The sequence below is a fragment of the Phycodurus eques genome, chromosome 10 (assembly GCF_024500275.1).
Source record: "Phycodurus eques isolate BA_2022a chromosome 10, UOR_Pequ_1.1, whole genome shotgun sequence".
In the NCBI taxonomy this organism is placed as follows: Eukaryota; Metazoa; Chordata; class Actinopteri; order Syngnathiformes; family Syngnathidae; genus Phycodurus; species Phycodurus eques.
The window spans coordinates 6,523,427-6,541,733 of record NC_084534.1 but is presented as its reverse complement, the minus strand read 5'-3'; the positions used below and the strand labels follow the sequence as shown (position 1 = coordinate 6,541,733).

At 41.7% G+C, this 18,307-nt stretch overlaps 1 protein-coding gene across 6 annotated transcripts in view; it reads right to left on the bottom strand.

The window, feature by feature from the left end:
- Positions 1–436: 436 nt before the first annotated feature.
- sema3fb (sema domain, immunoglobulin domain (Ig), short basic domain, secreted, (semaphorin) 3Fb) overlaps positions 437–18,307 on the bottom strand; it is a 101,301-nt gene continuing 83,430 nt past the window's right edge. For 4 of the 6 annotated variants that reach the window (XM_061687131.1, XM_061687130.1, XM_061687129.1 and 1 more), the window contains 12 exons: positions 18,072–18,191; positions 17,802–17,941; positions 15,682–15,796; positions 11,866–11,935; positions 11,603–11,747; positions 11,153–11,375; positions 9,729–9,817; positions 9,514–9,555; positions 8,748–8,904; positions 4,622–4,705; positions 4,201–4,334; positions 437–2,781 (listed from right to left, as the gene is read on the bottom strand). In XM_061687131.1, coding sequence (XP_061543115.1) covers positions 2,332–2,781; positions 4,201–4,334; positions 4,622–4,705; positions 8,748–8,904; positions 9,514–9,555; positions 9,729–9,817; positions 11,153–11,375; positions 11,603–11,747; positions 11,866–11,935; positions 15,682–15,796; positions 17,802–17,941; positions 18,072–18,191 — 1,769 coding nt within the window. In that variant the 3' untranslated portion in view covers positions 437–2,331. Of the gene's footprint in view, positions 2,782–4,200; positions 4,335–4,621; positions 4,706–8,746; positions 8,905–9,513; positions 9,556–9,728; positions 9,818–11,152; positions 11,376–11,602; positions 11,748–11,865; positions 11,936–15,681; positions 15,797–17,801; positions 17,942–18,071; positions 18,192–18,307 lie in introns of all 6 variants that reach the window. The other 2 variants (XM_061687132.1, XM_061687134.1) reach the window with 1 other exon arrangement.

The window sequence follows — 18,307 nt, the reverse complement described above, 5'->3', positions numbered from 1 at the left end:
AAAGCTCACAGCACTACAACCACAAGCGCGCCTTCTAGAGGGCCAGACCGAGAAGAAAATAATTACATTTGGGATTCCAACAGACAGACTTTAGACTAGCAACTGTTTGTATGAGTCAGAAGTAAAAAAAAAAAATATTGTAATAATATTTGTATACATTTGTATTGCACAATAAAAATGCATACAAAGTGAGTTGTTCATTGGCTATTCCTGCATTTCATTGTGGCTTAAGTTTTATTACTTTACCTTTGTCCAAATTATAATGTTCAGTCAAAGCAGTGTTTTAGTCTTATCCCCCACTCCCGCTTTAAGGTATTAGCTATTTAATATCGTCTAAATGTTTTAATGGGTGATTATTGAAAGACTTTTTACATCTATAACCCTTACCCAACAACAGCAGAAGCATAAAGATAAGACAGGGAAGTAGGTCTGTTCTTGTATTTATTGGGAGTTGTTTATCTGCAAATGCGGTGAGTATTTAACACAAATGTGCATACTGAACACGTCAACAGATACAACTTTATTCCACAGTTCTGGGCAGAACATAGAAAACATCCAGTATCAAGTTAATCACAATGAGTGGGGGAAGCATTTAATTCTTATAAAATATAGAGCTTTAATTTATTAGTTAGCAACAACAGTTGAACGGGATGGTATGAGTAATTTACACATTTAGGTCAGTACAATAACATCAACTCATTTCATTTTGTATAGTTTTTTTTTTCTCATAAAATCTGATAATGTAAAAAAGAATGCATAAACTAAAGAAAACCTTGTTTTGTTTATTTTTGCTGCATATGTGGTCTAATTTAGCGATGCAAAAAAATGTGAAATTGAGAAGCAGCAAATTTGGCTGAAGCATCTTCAGAGGTATACAGGATTACTTTTGTGGACCCAAACTCCAGGTGACAAGAGAGACTTAAAAGGCCTAATTTGTATAAATTAAATAGATGCTTCTTTGTTTTGGATATATATATTTTTTTTTTTAATTACATTAGGACTGTCACATAACAATTTATAATAACTAAATCATTTACAGTGAGAGTACAAATGGTCTCAAATGGTGGATTCCGTCCACATATGAACGTAAAGTCATTTGAACACATACCCAAAATCTTACATGTCCAGTTAAAACCTGTTTTATGACTGTATGTTTGGAGCTACAGCACATGTACATTTACTGTTCTACCAAGTGTACTGTACTAGCAAAGATTCTCATATCCTATTTTACATCCCTTAGGGTGGTGAACAGAAGACGAGCAGACCACACATACATCTTATCAGAAATACAGTACAAATACATGTTCATGCACACAAAGAAAGCCAGCTTCCCAATATTTGGTTAGTGTCACAACATTGTTACAATGCTCAGTTGTGTATACAGTAAGTGGAAATTTCCTTTCCAAACATGGATGTCAGAAGACAGATGCACCTATGGCCAAATTAAACTATTTTTTACAGTATTCACAGATGTCCACAGAGTGCTTGTTGCATTTGGCCGCAGCCGTTGGCCCATAAAATTAAAAGAATTCCCTTTGTACAAATTCTTGACTCTTTATTGCACCACAGTCTCAGTATATATGAAGTTTGCATTTGGTAAAGCCCCACCATTACTGAACGTAATCTATTTTAATGTACTGTATAGTTCATCGAGGAGTGACACACAGCAGAATACATTTGATTAAAAAAAAAAAAATGTCCTGATTAAAACTGTGTGAATATTTGGATATTATTAAGTGAAAAACTGCTCCTCCACAACAATTGGCAGCATTCTTCATGTCCATGGTCCCCTAAGTATCAGTCCACATGCTTCCGTGTCGGGGTTGTGCACCAGGCGTTCCTGCAAATGTCCTGGTACTGCGTCAAAACAGTCAAGAACCAACAGGGATCCCGTCACCTCTTATCGACAATACATTTTTCCCTGTCACACAAAGAGCTTCATAGCTGGGTTCCATACAGCTTACGCGCTCAATAGCACAAACTGTTTCCAGTCGTATGACAGACGAGCTTCGTAATGACAGTAACAACAACAATAAACGTAACAACAACAATATTTGCCCCCCAAGTTACCTATACACAAAGAGCCCATTTTCTTTTAAGTACAAATAAATCCACAGAATGTTAGACCTACTATGTACAACCTACAATAAATACTGAGTAGCATATGTGTTACGGTTCGGAACAATGGATGTTGGGGTTTGTGTCTCAGCCTCTTTTTGTCAGTTTCTTTTAATATTTTTTTTTCCTGGTTTGTGAATATTTTTTGAGTCTCTCCCAGTTTTCATCGTAGGGGGCAGGTGGTCGAGGGTGTTTCGTACATAACTGGCCTCCTCATGTCTCTACATCATCCTGCTCTTCTTTCTCCGCTTCCTCCCCATGATGCCGGCGATTCCGGGGCTTCTTCTGCTCCTTGAACTCTTTCAGGTCTTTGACCTTAAGGGCACCTAGCATGGGGTCTCCCAACTGCCAGTAGTCCTGGCAATACTGGTTGATGAGGCTCATCTCTGGCTGGCTCAGAATGGTCAGCAGGTCCTTGTACTGGCCTGTGCTGGGCGTCCACTGGGTGCTGGAGCGGAGAGAAGATGGCAGTAGGCCTCCTGTGCCTTCTACCAAGGCGTTATTGACGGCACGGCTCGACAGCACCACCAACTGCAGCTTGACGAGGGTGTGCTTGAAGTTCTTTTCTGTGGCAGTGCACTGGTACATGCCAGAGTCAGAGGGCTGCAAAGACCGCAGGAGCAGACCTTGCTCTGTTTTCAAGATCCGACCATCAGAACGCAGCTACAGAAAGAAGAAAAAAATACATCTCTTTCAAGCGGCATCAAATTTGTTTTTGTGATATTTCCATTAATGTTCATCAAGTTTAAGCAGCTTAAGAAGTACACACATCCCAGTTATTGGGTCTTATTTTAGGGATTTTTCCTCTCTTTCACTCAAAGTCAACAGAGGCTTTATTATCGGATGTCTCTTGAGCAATGATTCCCAGCCAGTTTCCTGTGGCACATTAGTGAGTAATCACGTGTGCCACGGGAAATGACCAAAGTTCCCTCAACTGGTTCCTAAATGATTATGTATTAACTACAACTGATGCATTTTTTTTCATCTACTGTATGTATGGAGATGGTTACCATTAATGTGTGTATCCACCTGTTGCCATTCAAACAACAACAACAAAAAAGCTTTGTGTTCAATTAAACAGGCCCAGATTTGCCACTAAGTAAATCTGTGCGTGAACTGAGACAAGATCGTCATTATTTTAGTGTACTGTACATACTTTTGTGACATTGTTGTTTGGTGGTGGTGCATGAGATTTTTCTAATGTAAAATGTGGCTTAGCTCAAGGAATGTCAAGTAGCACTGCTCGAGATTATCCTGACTGTTTATCCTGTGGTCTGGGGTGTGGTAAGAGTGACTTTTCCTCCTCGATCTGCTGGTAAAATGGTCGACAATCGACAAATGTTAAACGCGTGCAATGTTTCTGATCACAAATCGGCGTGTGTGTGTGTGTGTGTGTGTGTGTGTGGGGTCAATACAAATGAATGAAACGGAGCGAAAGCCAATTAAGAAGTGACCTGAAGCCCGCGCTGTTGTCGGACACAAACAGAGGGGTAATTGGTTGTGTTACGTATTTGTGTAATGTGTCTCCCAAGTCTTTCAGCACAATAAAAAATGACAAGAGTTTGCAACCGCAAACCCAACAATTTGTCTAGCTTCTTTTATTTCTTTTTCCACTGCTACTCTTTTCTTCCTCGTCATGTGTGTCCTGTCCTATACAATATTAAAAACTGTGCCTCCTAGAACATTCTATTTTCATGATTCCGTGTGGAGAAAATTGCGTTAAAATCTGAGTAAATTCAAAGCTCAATAGCCTCAGAGAAAAGATTCAGTGTTGAGTCCAGGGGCCCACAGTATGCATATTATGACCTTTCAAATATTTTCCATCACTAAAATCCTGGATTCCTCAGAGAAATATCCCCTAAAATGCCAAAGGACATCTGTGAAAAAAATAGACACGGAGCGTACTAGATTTAAATAATGGTATTTATCAACAGTCTGTAGGCATTAGACTGGAGTTGTATTGTTATAGTCTTCAAGTGGAATTATTTATCTCTTAGTTTGGAGCTGTTATAATCGATACATCCACAATGCCATGTGCTCACTACCATCAGCCTCTTTGAAAGACATCGTCTTGCATCTCACCTCCTTCCTGCGGTCGCTGTTGTCTCGCTGTAGATGCCATTTGATGACGGCGTGTGGGGAGCGGGCCTGACACTCCAGGAAGGTACTGCTTCCCTCCACCCCATACTGTACCATCTCAAGAGTATTCTTATTAGCTGCAGGGCAAAAAGAGAGAGGGGTTATCATGGCAACAAAACAGTCATTACCATGAGCTCCCATCACCCAAAATGTTAGGAGTGGCAAATCAAAGCACTTGGTTTCTACAGATTACCATAAAACCGACAGAATACAACCATGAAAGCCCATTAGCTCTATGATGGTTTTTAAGTACCAGTGACAAACCATTTCTTCCACACTTCTGAACTGATTCATAGACAAACATCGTCAACAAAAGCTGAAACATGAACTTGGGGACGGTCAGAAGAACAAGCACCTCACTCACCGTTGGAGTTGAAGCCTCGACACTGGCGAATAGGGTTCCCGTACTTGACGTCTTGTCTCCGGCTACGTCTAAAGGGGTCAGACCAGTGTTGCGGAAAAAAGAGAAGGAATAAAAGGGCATAAAGCAAACTGACAGCCATTCAAAGCATTCAACAACTTACTCTATGATGAATGAATGTATCACATTCCACAAAGTATAACCATAAACCAGTGTCAGTATGTCACATACCACAACAAATTAACCTTTGCTACTTATTCAAGAGTTGAGAATTAGCAACTTTTTGCCAATTTATTCCGATAGTTATTTTGTATGCCAACTGTTCTGAAATTTGTTACACTAAATACCCAGTCAAAAATCTGTTAGCTCACCAAGTATCACCATAATGACCAATATTAAAATACAGTAGCGTAGTAGGACTAGGTTTTCATTAAGAAGGAGGCAGAGGGTTTATTCCAAAAAGTATGCAGTAGTGCCTTGAAATACAAGTTTAATTCATTCTATGGCCATGCTCATAATTTAAAACAAATCATCTTTCCCCATTTAAATGAATAGGAATGCAATTCCTCCCCCAAAACATTTTTGTAATGTTTTTTAATGAGAAAAATGGCACTCCATAACAGGGGTCGGGAACTTGTGGCTCTTTTGAGCACTGCATCTGACTCGCATATCTTAATTGTCTTACCTGACAATTCTTAACACAATAAATAACGAATAATTCCGCTAACATTCTAAAATAAAACAGTGCATAAATCACAGTGTTCAAAATGACGTTCAAAATAAAAACTATTCTCATGCATTTGAATCCACCCATCCATTTTCTACCACAATGCGGGTGGCTAGAGCCAATTACAACTGTCCTTCCAGCTACAGTGGGGTCAGACTGTATTTTTTATTGGATAATGCGGTAGCCTACTCGGGTCATTGTGAGGTCGACAAGTAAACTTCCCTCCTTTTAATCAAATAGTCGGGTATCTTTTGACGAAGTAGATGGTGAAAAGAAAGAAAGATGAGGAGGACCATAATTTTCAGCAAGAATGGTCAGAAGAAGTCAGTCGCCTTTGTGGAGAGACCAGGCGCTGCAGTGTGTCTATTATGTAATGATAAAACTTAATCGATGCAACGGTCAAAAATAAAGCGGCACTTTGACACACGCCATGCTACATTTGCATCAAAATATCCAACGGGGTACAGCAGGAAGAAGGCATGCCTAGCGCTACTGTGCAGACTACAGGCTAGTCAGCAGCAACTCCGTGCAGTCATTCCCAGATGGCAAATACGCCAAAGCATTCATGCTCGATGTGGCCAATGAACTTTTTCACGAATTTTCAACAACAAATCTATTGTCTAAGATTTTTTTTTGCGGATTTAGGACTATTTTGATGTACTGAATCAGACTATCACATTTGTTTTGCTCAATCAGGTTAACTATGGCCGCTTTTTTTTTTTTACGTTTTTGTTTACATGAAGAGGTATTTTCCTTGCCATACTTTTCCCTCACTTTGGCTGAGTCGACAGATGTGAGCCATTTATCGCAGTTCAGTGTTCAGACTTATTATATTCTAAAATTGTTGGTCTTGCTTAAAAATGTACGCTTTTGTATTCAGTGTTAAAAAATATAATATGGGCGTCATGCCGTATATGCCGTCAGCACTCTCGCTGGGGACTCCATCGTTCTGCTGGGGGACTTCAATGCTCACGTGGGCAATGATAGTGAGAACTGGAAGGGCGCGATTGGGAGGAACGCCCCCCCGATCAGAACCCGAGCGGTGTTCTGTTATTGGATTTCTGTGCTCATCACGGATTGTCCATAACAAACACCATGTTCAAGCATAAGGGTGTCCATACGCGCACTTGGTACCAGTACACCCTAGGTCGCAGTTCGATGATCGACTTTGTGGTCGTGTCATTGGACTTGCGGCCGCATGTCTTGGACACTCGGGTGAAGAGAGGGGCGGAGCTGTCAACTGATCACCACCTGGTGGTGAGTTGGCTCCGATGGTGGGGGAAGATGCCGGTCCGACGTGGCAGGCCCAAACGTATTGTGAGGGTCTACTGGGAACGTCTGGCAGAATCCCCTGTCAGAAGGAGTTTCAACTCCCACCTCCGGCAGAACTTCACCCACGTCTCGTGGGAGGGGGGGAACATTGAGTCCGAGTGGACCATGTTCCGCGCCTCTATTGACGAGGCGGCCGACTGGAGCTGTGGCCGTAAGGTAGTCGGTGCCTGTCGTGGCAGCAATCCCCAATCCCGTTGGTGGACACAGACGATGAGGGATGCCGTCAAGTTGAAGGAGGAGTCCGATCAGGCCTTTTTGGACTGTGGGACTCCTGAGGCAGCTGATGAGTACCGGCTGGCCAAGCGGAATGCAGCTTTGGTGGTCGCTGAAACAAAAACTCGGGGATGGGAGGAGTTCGGTGAGGCCATGGAGAAAGATTTCCGGACGGCTTCGAGGAAATTCTGGTCCACCATCCGCCTTTTCAGGAGGGGAAAGCAGTGCACCATCAACACTGTGTATAGTGGGGATGGGGCGCTGCTGACCTCAACTCGGGACGTTGTGAGTCAGTGGGGAGAATACTTCGAAGACCTCCTCAACTCCACTGACACGCCTTCCCATGAGGAAGCAGAGTCTGAGTTCTCTGAGGCGGGCTCTTCTATCTCTGGGGTTGAGTTTAACGAGGTGGTTAAAAAGCTCCTCGCTGGCAAGGCCCCGGGGTTGGATGAGATTCGCCCGGAGTTCCTCAAGGCTCTGGATGTTGTGGGGCTGTCCTGGTTGACACGCCTCTGCAACATTGCGTGGCCATCGGGGACAGTGCCTCTGGATTGGCAGACTGGGGTGGTGGTCCCCCTTTTTAAGAAGGGGGACCGGAGGGTGTGTTCCAACTACAGGGGGATCACACTCCTCAGCCTCCCTGGTAAGGTCTATTCAGGGTTGCTGGAGAGGAGGGTCCGTCAGTCGGAAAATGGTGGCGTGCCCTCTCCGTGTCGGGGATGAGATCCTGCCTCAAGTGGAGGAGTTCAACTATCTTGGGGTCTTGTTCACGAGTGATGGAAGAATGGAACGGGAGATTGATAGGCGGATTGGTCCTTGTATCGGTCCATTGTGGTGAAGAAGGAGCTAAGCCGAAAGGCGAAGCTCTCAATTTAATGGTCGATTTACATTCCTACCCTCACCTATGGTCACGAGCTGTGGGTCGTGACCGAGAGAACAAGATCCCGGATACAAGCGGCCGAAATGAGTTTCCTCCGCAGGGTGTCCGGGCTCTCCCTTAGAGATAGGGTGAGAAGCTCGGTCATCCGGGAGGATCTCAGAGTAGAGCCGCTGCTCCTCCACATTGAGAGGAGCCGGATGACGTGGCTCGGGCATCTGATTCGAATGCCTCCTGGACGCCTCCCTGGTGAGGTGTTCCGGGCACGTCCCACCGGGAGGAGACCCCGGGGACGACCCAGGACACGCTGCAGAGACTATGTCTCTCGGTTGGCCTGGGAACGCCTCGGGATCCCCCGGAAGAGCTGGAGGAAGGGGCTGGGGAGAGGGAAGTCTGGGCGTCCCTGCTAAAGTTACTGCCCCCCCAACCCGACCTTGGATAAGCGGTAGAAAATGGATGGATGGATGGATGACTCTCATGCAAATATATTTAAAAATATGTGGCTTTAATGGCTCTTTTAGCCACAAAGTTTCACGACAAAAAACATACAGTAATGACATAATTAAATACAATTAAACAGTTTTTGTCACACTTTATCCAATGCGCATTGTGCTGCTCATTCTGGTGTGTGCGCCTTGGCTACCTGGGAGCAGTATAAGACAGACATACAGATATACTGTACTGGACTCTCAGCTCCTCTCTCGTATTCTCAATACGGAAGTAATATTAGTCGTTCTTCGCAGAGGTTAAAGAATATATGCCTGTGAGTATTGTTATAGGCTACTATCTATCAGCATGTGTTGCTGACGTTTGTGTTCAGATACCCGTTGCTTGAAGGTTAACAACAGAATCACACAATATTCAAATGTAAATGTTCTCAAAACCAACCATTAAGTCACACTACTTTGGAAATCACTTAGTGCATTATTAAGTCACTCAGTTTTTACTTTTGCGTGCTAACGCTAGTGTTGGTGGTCACCTCTTCTGGGAAGCGGAGTAACGGGAGCACGACTTGCCGTCCCAGGCGCAGTAAGGGTCTCTGGCCAAACAACAGTCAGCACATGCTTCCCCGTAAACATCACAGCGGTGAAGCGCTAGCTGGGTCAGCCCAACCGCAGATGACACGTACAGCTGTTGCTGTTGAGAGAAAATTTTATTACAATGTCAAATTAGGCAACACCACACAATTTGATGCCAAAAACAATAGTACAACAAATGTGAAAAAACGCTTATCTACAGGGTTTATACAATTATTCACAGTTAAGATTCAATTGTGGTTTTCAAGAATCTTATAAATGCTTTTTCCACACACAGCACGTTAAAAACATACTCTATGTGTTACAATAGGAGAGGAAGAGTAAATTTAAGGTTGACCAATATTTCCCAACGTTTGTATGCATCTAAATTATCTCTAGCAAGTAAAGTCAGGCAGATACCTCTTTGGAATATTAATAATTTCACACATTCTAAAGCATTTATGTCAAATGTAATCACCTTTCAACACGGAACAGTCACTGACAAAAAGTTCTACCAACTGTATTAAATAATATAATCCCAACAAAGAGGCTTTAATTGAGCTTTAAAATCTAATCATGTTTTCATAATCTCGCCAGAGATGAGTGTGATGTGTGATAAATGTTTTGACTGAATAGAAATTAACAAAAAGGTGAACCGCACCTATGTTTTTATCATTGACATGTTTGTTCACTGTACACCTAAACAAATCCGTTGCACAGACATGCTTACCCTTTTGGAGGATACCTTCATTGTTGTAATTGGAGTTGCAACCTTAAACATAAAAAGAAACACTTATTATTGAAGTAGGTTGTCTATCTACTAGGGAAATTGTAAAAACGAAAGGAACAGTAAAGGAAGAATTATAAAGACTGAGCTGTAGAACATGGAATATATAGAACAGGTAAAATAAGTAAATAAAGAAATCAATAAAAACAAATGCTAACCCTGTACACCTCTACTTCCTCTAGTACCAGCTCTTCCGTCTGCAGGTCATCTCTGGGAAGAACGATAACTTTCTGAACTGTCCCCTTGTCTGTGGAGCAAAACACATTGACACACAAACACGTACGTGCCTGTCAGCCTCCAGTCGAGAAACAGTAACATTACTCTTGTGCTTCCAATGCTTGTCTGCAGTGTAGTAACGTTCGACACTGGGTGGCGCCAACTGAATAAAGCAGGCTTTTTGATTCTGAAGGTGGTGCTCAGCGCAGTGGTGGATCAAGTCTAGTGGGATCCAGGGTCATTGGCTATCCCAAAATTCTAAACATCCTGGAATGTAGCCTGTTTTTTTTTCTTCTTTTAAATATAATAAATAGACAATTGTAATTCGTCAATCACAACTGAAAATTAGTACCTTTTATAAAAAGAAATTCCATACAACTCTTGGATTGGTTGGTCAGTATATATACAGTACAGTGCAGTATATATATATACTGTATAATATTAATATTTACATTAATATAACTATTAAATAATAATAGTAAATATATTGTGCAGGTGGTCATATTGGCTGGACAATACTTTATACTGCATATATTTTGTTTTTCTTTTTTAAACCTGTCCTCACATAAATATTATATAATTGCTTCACAAATCTTTGCCTGTCTTGCACTGATTGATTGGTTTGAGCATATTTAATGTGAAGAATGATGAAATGGGCCCCCATATTCTTGATTTTTTTCACTTTCGGCGTCTTCCTCCTTTTTCATAAGACATCAATAGTATGCTTGATTTCTGTTGGCATTCCTGTGAGCAGGATACATAATTTATTGTTATGACTTGTGCAGGGAGTCTTCAAAGGTGGGCTGAATGGTTGTGTCTGACAGCAGCTGAAAGCCAACACATTCCTCCAGCAGGCCCGGCATCCCACATAAAGCCATGAGTCTCCTCCCCATAATGCACAAACGAACAAAGACGCCAGTTGGGAAGGGGCAGAATGCAGTATGTGGGGGCTGCTTACTGTGAAATTGCTGTTGTCATTATGTATGTCACCCCCTCTTCTTTTTACCCCCTGTATCTTCCTCTCCTCCCCGATGTTAATCTGCCATTGCCCTCAGGTACAAATCCACAGTTGTTTTGGTGAATACAATGAGTTAGAAACAACTCGAATTAAAGTTAAACCATTATTTTCCATACCAGCACAAAAGAAGTTCATTTTAATGATAAATGATGATGGGGGAGAACGCCTGTACTTATATGGGATTTCTTTCAACAGGTCTACCTTTTCCTCAATTTTTCAACTCCACGCTGACACTGGTGTTCTCTCTTCAGCGTGATCAAAGAGCCTTTGACTTTAAGTTATCACTACAGCTACTTAAATGTTTAGTGAGAGAGAAAAGGAGGTGTCTCCTAGTATTTGTGAACTCACCAGTTCCTAAGAAAAGCACCTCATAGTTGCCATCCGCAGCAGTCACTTGGTCCACTGCGATGGTGGTGAACTCATAGTCCACGTTGGTCCGCACCACTAGGGGGCGCTTGTGTACTGGGTAGATTGAATTGTACATGGCAGGGTGATTCCTCATGAAGTTAATCACTTCATCTGGATAGTCCTTAGTGGACTTCATGTTGGGGGTGAATGTACCCCCAGGGCACTACAGAAAGAACAGAATCAACAACATTCAGCGTGCTCAGGTGAAGAAAAACATGCACAAAGACCTGTGTGAAAGAAATACTGAGTTTAGTTGTGCTGACACTGCGTTTTCGTAACACACTTTCTATTTGTGGTTTAGGTCAAAGAAAAATCAATGTTATGCCAGCTTGCTGTGGGATTCATGTGTGGGGTCCATGCAGGGTTAGACCTTCTATAGGTGAGACTTACTGTGCCTGGGCGGGGGTAGGGGATCTTCCCAGTGTAGGCCACCCACTGGTAATTGGGACCTTCCTTGTGGGCAAAGGGTCCATTGAAGACCATGCGAATGTCAGCCACGGAGTAGACACAAACGGCCGAGCCTTTGAAGACAGAACTATGACAAGGATGGGACAGAAAATATTGTCATTCAAAAATTCAGATATCATGCTGAAGCGTGAATTGGAATTCAATACAACTTTTATGTATTTGTATGAAGCACATAGAAAACGAACCCAGAGACAGAAAAGACTCCATATATAACAGGATTTTTGGGGTCCTGTGTTGGCTGTATGTAAACATCACCTGAAAGACAAGAGAAAGGGGTCACATCACGTCACTGCAAAGAGAAAAGAGGAGTGCAACAACGTGCGTATCTTGAATAATATTTACACAGGTTTCTGTGAACCCAACTTTGCAGAGCATAACCCCCGCCCCGAAAAGAAAGATACTGAACTTTCATCCTTGTTGAAGAAACACGCTACTGATTATGGGATGTGGACAAAGTGGGATTGTGTCTTTACGCTTTAAAAAGCATTCCACATGAAGCCGAAGGGTAGCTATAAAGGTCAAGTGGGTTGTGTGACATTTGAACACGAGTTTAAACAAATAATGTAGTCTTACGTCAAACTCCATCCATCCATCCATGCAGCCAATTTCTTTAGCGTTTGTCTTCATTAGAGTTGCAGGTGAGGGCACAAAATACGGCACGAAAAAAAAAAACTAACAGCCGCCCATTGTCATTAACATCTACGGACAGTTCAGAACTTTAAAGTCTTCAATTAACCTAGCATGCATGTTTTTGGAATGTGCAGGAAGCCAGAACGCCTGGAGAAAATGGAGAACATGCATACTCCACACTGAAATGTCTAAGCCGAGATTGGACTTAAAACCTCTCGACTGTGAGGCAGATATAAAAACTAATATTCCTCCTCTGATATCAAATGCGGAATTAAGATTAACTTCATTTAAATAAGCACAGAAATATGTTTCTATAAGAAAAGCTATAATATGTCTCCCGTGCCTGACTTGAATACTGGTCTCTTTTGGAATGTCCTCTACCTACAAAAGAAACAAGAGCTTACATCACTAAATTGAGAATGTGCAATGAGCCTTGTGGTGTGCGAGAAAATGGCAGCGGAATATACTGTAGGCACACGTGACAAGCAAATGATGGAAAGCTACTAAAAATACGAATGTTAAGAGGTCCAAAAAAAAATGACAGAAAAGGAGAAAAGCACTTGTCCTACATAGATCAGCATGGGAAATTAACTGTCAGAGCGCTAAACAAACAGAATGATGCATTGAGGGTGTTTGAACAGTGCCCTCAAATCTGAACTGCAAATCTCCTGTTCCTATCCACAGAGGAGTGTCTGTACAGTGTTGCATTCCTCTCGGAACTTGAATTAAATGTGAGTTCATTCCTGGGAAAAACAAAGCACTAACTATATTTCTTAGTAAGAGATAACATTGATTTTTCTTTGACCTAAACCACAATTCATTCATAAAGCATTTTAAAAAAAGAAAAAAAAGAAAGAAAAAAAACCAGCTGTAACAAAGTGTTGTACATCAAATTTCACATAAATCATAAAACACGACAAATAAAATTATAAATAAATACATCATTATTTCCTAATTAAAATATATATTGGGCATACAGGAGGTCCAGAATTGTATTCCCTCTTGGTGCACAGTCTCCATGTTGTGTGAAGCTGTTAGTCGATGAGAGGGAGAGGCGCACGACTGAAATCTCCACTGACCAGGATGAGGGCCCTGCTGAAATTGTAACCTCTCGATCACAGTGTGTATGATGTCGTTCGTGTTTGCTACAGAAGCTGAAGTTTGAATGTAATCAAACAACTGTAGGTTCTTAACAGCCGTTACTTCGTCGTCCGTTGGCGACTACCACACATCCAGAAGGAATGGTTCAACTCTCCTGTCCTATTTATTCCTCTCTCTTGCCTCCTGTTACTACTTTATTCAAGCCCTACCTCTCATCCCTCTCAATATCTCCTCAGGGATGCATTCCTGACTGAGGGGATGCTGGCCGGCTTCATGTTGGGGCGAAGCTCCTTACGGTTGTAGCCTCGTAGACGAACAGGGAAAATCCAATAGCGCAGATATTCTCTGCCTAAAAATGTCACAGCTCAAACGCTACAAATAGTTCATATCATGTTAGCACGGTGAAAAAGTAATACTAAATGGTTAAAAAAAAAAAAAAAGGTGGAAAATGTACAAATCAGGAGCATGTTAGCGGAAGCTGCCGACTCACAGACGCCTCTGAAGAAATTTTTGAAGGAAACACGCAGTTAAATACCCCCATGTCGTAGCTGCCTAGTGATGGTTAATATGTCAAAAATACAGCACAATAGGCTGTAATTATGTTACACTATTTGCCAAGACATATTTTTACAAAAGGGCATCTACAGTTGCCAATCTCCCACAGCTCCCTAATATTTTGCTGTCTGAAGTAAAAGTTGAAAATGGTAGAAGATAAATGAGGTTGAAGATAAATATTGATGATAAAACACGATATTATACTACTTTAAAACTACAGTAAATTAAAAATGTGTGGGGAACTGGTGGTCGAATGAATACACTTTCAGTGCTTTTTAAAAATGTGATTATTGTCATTCAAATATCTCTCTTTGTAGTACTGTCAACGCAATAAACACTTGCAGATAAAAAAAAAAATGCTAACTGCAAGGCGAGGTAGATCAGCTGTCAAATTAAAATCCAGTCTCACCCCTTCTCCCATTTTGTTTTGATTTTGGACACTCGATCAACCATGTTTTCCTGTGAATTTTATAGGCAAACTGTGTCATTTAACTGCCAAAACCATCAAGTCCAGAAAGTACACTGCAAACATTTGCCCTTCATCTAATGAAGTTGGAAGAACACTGCACAGGACTCAAAGGGTAAAAATCAATACCTGAGCCCAAATCTTTATCCAGAGTCTCATAGAACAAGTTGCAGTGGAAGACCCTGTTATACACTCTACAGTTCATGTCCATGTCAGCACTGACTACTAAAATAAGAACCCCATTTGTAAAAAAAACAAATGAGTCATTGTTTTGCGTGATAACAAATGTGTAACATACGGTATTTCTTAAGAACGAGTCACCTTTGCAGCTCTTCAGAGGGTTTGAAATAATTGTCACCAGTAAAAAGCAAACTGTGCTTTATGGGATTGCCGCTGGGTTGAGATGAACAAATAAATAAATTAATGGGTCGTGATAAAGCAACCTAAACTCTAATCAGACACACTGAGCACGGCACTTTTCATTCTTGACATTAGGTCAAGAGCATTAGCGAGTTTGTGCATCAGTCCCCAGTCATGGCGTGCCTTTATTTTAAACCAGTGAGACACATAGGGACATACCCAACCCCCTCATCCAGAGAGGCTACTGTTCTCACAGTCACACACATTCCTATTTGGTGATCTGATCTGCAGACCATCAGTCACTCTTTTCACAAATCAAAAAAGACTTGCGCAAGACATCTTGAAAGGACATGATATGGCGAGGGGTGGCGGAGGGGGGGGGGGGGCGGGGGGGGGGTTCCTGTGTAGCATTACAGGACCCTTGATGGGTCATAAAATGGAAAGAAGGAAGAAAGAAACGTGCGTTACTATGTGTGCATGTGAGACACTTTTGGCAGGTGCTGCATTAGAAACAGAACCTATAGTTTTGATTTTAGCAAATCAGATGTGATCGTACTTGACAGGTACTTGGAATTAAATATGGCTTTAATAAATCCCGTCATTTTGTCTTTCTTTCTTTGCAATTTGATACTTGCTCCCCAAAATGATTAACTTGCATGATATATAAGATTTAAAGCATAGGTAGTCACAACAGTTCCTCGCAGATTTAACGTTTCGAAAGTGTAGTTGTATTACATTTGCGGTGATATGTCAAAGTTCTGTAAAAACAGTAGACTTTCAAATTTGGTCTAAAATGACTGTTGAAATGCACTGCATAGGACAATAGGGGAATATTAACGTGTTTATAGCAACATTAATGGATAACGCAAAGAGTGTACGTTGTACTCACGTAGTTCATCAAAGTGTGTCTCCATTCCATCTGCCCCGGGCACCGAGCAGATGAGCCTGGCCTTCAGGAACGTGCTCCACTTGTTGACAAGGCAGCAGTGACCACCGTCATCATTCTGTGGGAAAAGGTGAGAACACAAAACCGTTTTCCCATCGTTTGGCCACATGCACATCCTATCCGCCTACTCATCTTCAAACTTCACTGAAAACAAACCACAGGTGGAGTCTCCCACACAAAGCTCAACATGTTGGTTTGCATTATGAGGAAGTTTAGCGGAAGATGGGGGTTGGGAGGATTAACAGTCTCCTCTTATTTATACGTTTTCCCATCTGTGGTGGAGTAAACAGCAAAGTAAGACTAATATGGCTTTAGTCAACAATCGGCGATAAACAATAAACTTTGATTGAGCATATTTATAATAGTTTTATTGCTCCATGCCAGAATAAAAAGTCTATTGAATTGGAACATGCTCAATACTTCCTAGTTAGGCATCCATCCATCCATTTTCCAAGCCACTTATCCTCACAAGGGTCGCAGGCGTGCTGGAGCCTATCCCAGCTATCTTCGGGCAGGAGGCGGGGTACACCCTGAACTGGTTGCCAGCCAATCGCAGGGCACACATAAAAAAACAACCATTCGCTCTCACAGTCACACCTCGGGGCAATTTAGAGACTTCAATTAACCTACCATGCATTTTTTTTGGGATGTGGGAGGAAACCGGAGTGCCCGGAGAAAACCAACGCAGGCAGGGGGAGAACAGGCAAACTCCACACAGGCGGGGCCGGGGATTGAACCCCGGTCCTCAGAACTGTGAGGCAGACGCTCTAACCAGTCGTCCACCGTTAGGCATATTAAACAAATTTTTCTCTCAGGCACATTATAGTTGTGGTTTATGACTGTGAAACAATCTAATTGTATAATCGCCTCATCATATTATTACATAGACGTAAAAAATGACTGATAACTAGTTTTGAAATACAAAGTCAAGGAAAACAATTTGTTCAACTATTGTTTGTTTTAATTGTGGAACAGGTTTTAGCAAGAAACATGAAGGAGGGGCACATGATGGCGGCAGGCCGGGCCTTGTATTTAGCACCTGTGTGCTACATAAACTAGGACGCTTGACATACCCGGAATCACATTGTTGTGATCCATGAGTTTTATCAAGTTTAATGATAGCAACTTTCAAATGATTCCTTTTACCATCTACAGTACTAGCGATAAGTGGACAGTGCACTCTTCTTATGGTCAAATTATTTCAAGAGAATCAAAAGCAAAAAAAATAAAAAATAAAAAAATCTTTGCTCTCCTTGAGTAATTTTGTGGAATGACACTTTTTTATATAATCATTATGCAATTTTATGTAAATACTGGTAAAGGCTGTAGGTAGAGTGCAGTTTAGAAGGCCAGACTACACACAATTGCACAATGAGTGTCCAGATGCGTGTTGAAGTAAGAATGACCGCAAAGACCATGACAAATCCCACTGTGTAAGGGATGGGTGTTTGTGTGCCGGCTCAATGCATGACACCCTCAAATAAATACAACATTAAACAGCAAAGATGACAATCTCATATTTACCATATTTTCTAACATGCTCTTTGGTACATCGACTCCAATGTGTTTGCAAATTCACACAGACAGCATTCCTCCACTTCCCGAGATTTCCAGAAACCTAGACTACTTTTTTAATTTCATCTGGTCACTTTGTATTTTCTGAAGCATGCAAGTTTAGATTAACTCATTTACTGGAAGCCTCCCCTCTGGTTAACATGGATATTTGACTTCCATAGCTGTCAGTGGCAGTGATTAATGAAGTATAACTCTGTTACTTTTAACTGGTCTTTACACTAAACGTTGAAGGACAATCATGCAGAAAAGGTCACGAGGTCAAAAGGTGAGAGGGTCAAAGGGCAGTCTAACAGACAGAGGGATGTATTGTAGACAGGAAGGTTAGAGACACATGTGGATTCCAGCACATTGGCCAAACACGAGTTCAGCACATAAACACCTAAACACAGAGGGTGACTCTGGAGACTCAAGACTGTTTTCATTTTGATGCAGGTTTTCTTTTCATTATGTTTACACTACCAAACAAATACACTGCGTAGTGTACACACCAGGCAGATGCGTCCAATGCGCGACTGAGTCACAGGACTCTGACCCATTTCAGAGGATGTCTCCCGGAAGAAGAAATACAGCTTGTCGTCATTTCTTTCTGCGCTGTCAGGGATGAGTTGTACATGGACAAAAGTTGGATCTGTGGGTAGAAGAGGCTGACATATTTTATAAACTGAAGGCATTTTCTGATTATCTGTTGTTAAGAAACTCCTAATGGATGGAAGAGTCGACTATTTCATGGTGGTTTTTTGAAGAAATAAGACATTTACCATTCAGCCATCTGGAGTTGTACTGATCGGTTCGCATGGCAGTCTTTGTCCCTAAAGTTCGGAAAATGGCTGAGTCTGTTCCCATAAAGTCGACATAGACTCCAGCATAGAGTTCACCATCTGAAAAAGAAATTAAATAATTCAGTTTAGTAAAAAATTACAATTTATTATTTTACAGTGCTGTATTTTCTAAATTAGATACTTGCATTGCAAAGTGGTTTCAAGCTTCGTTTAAA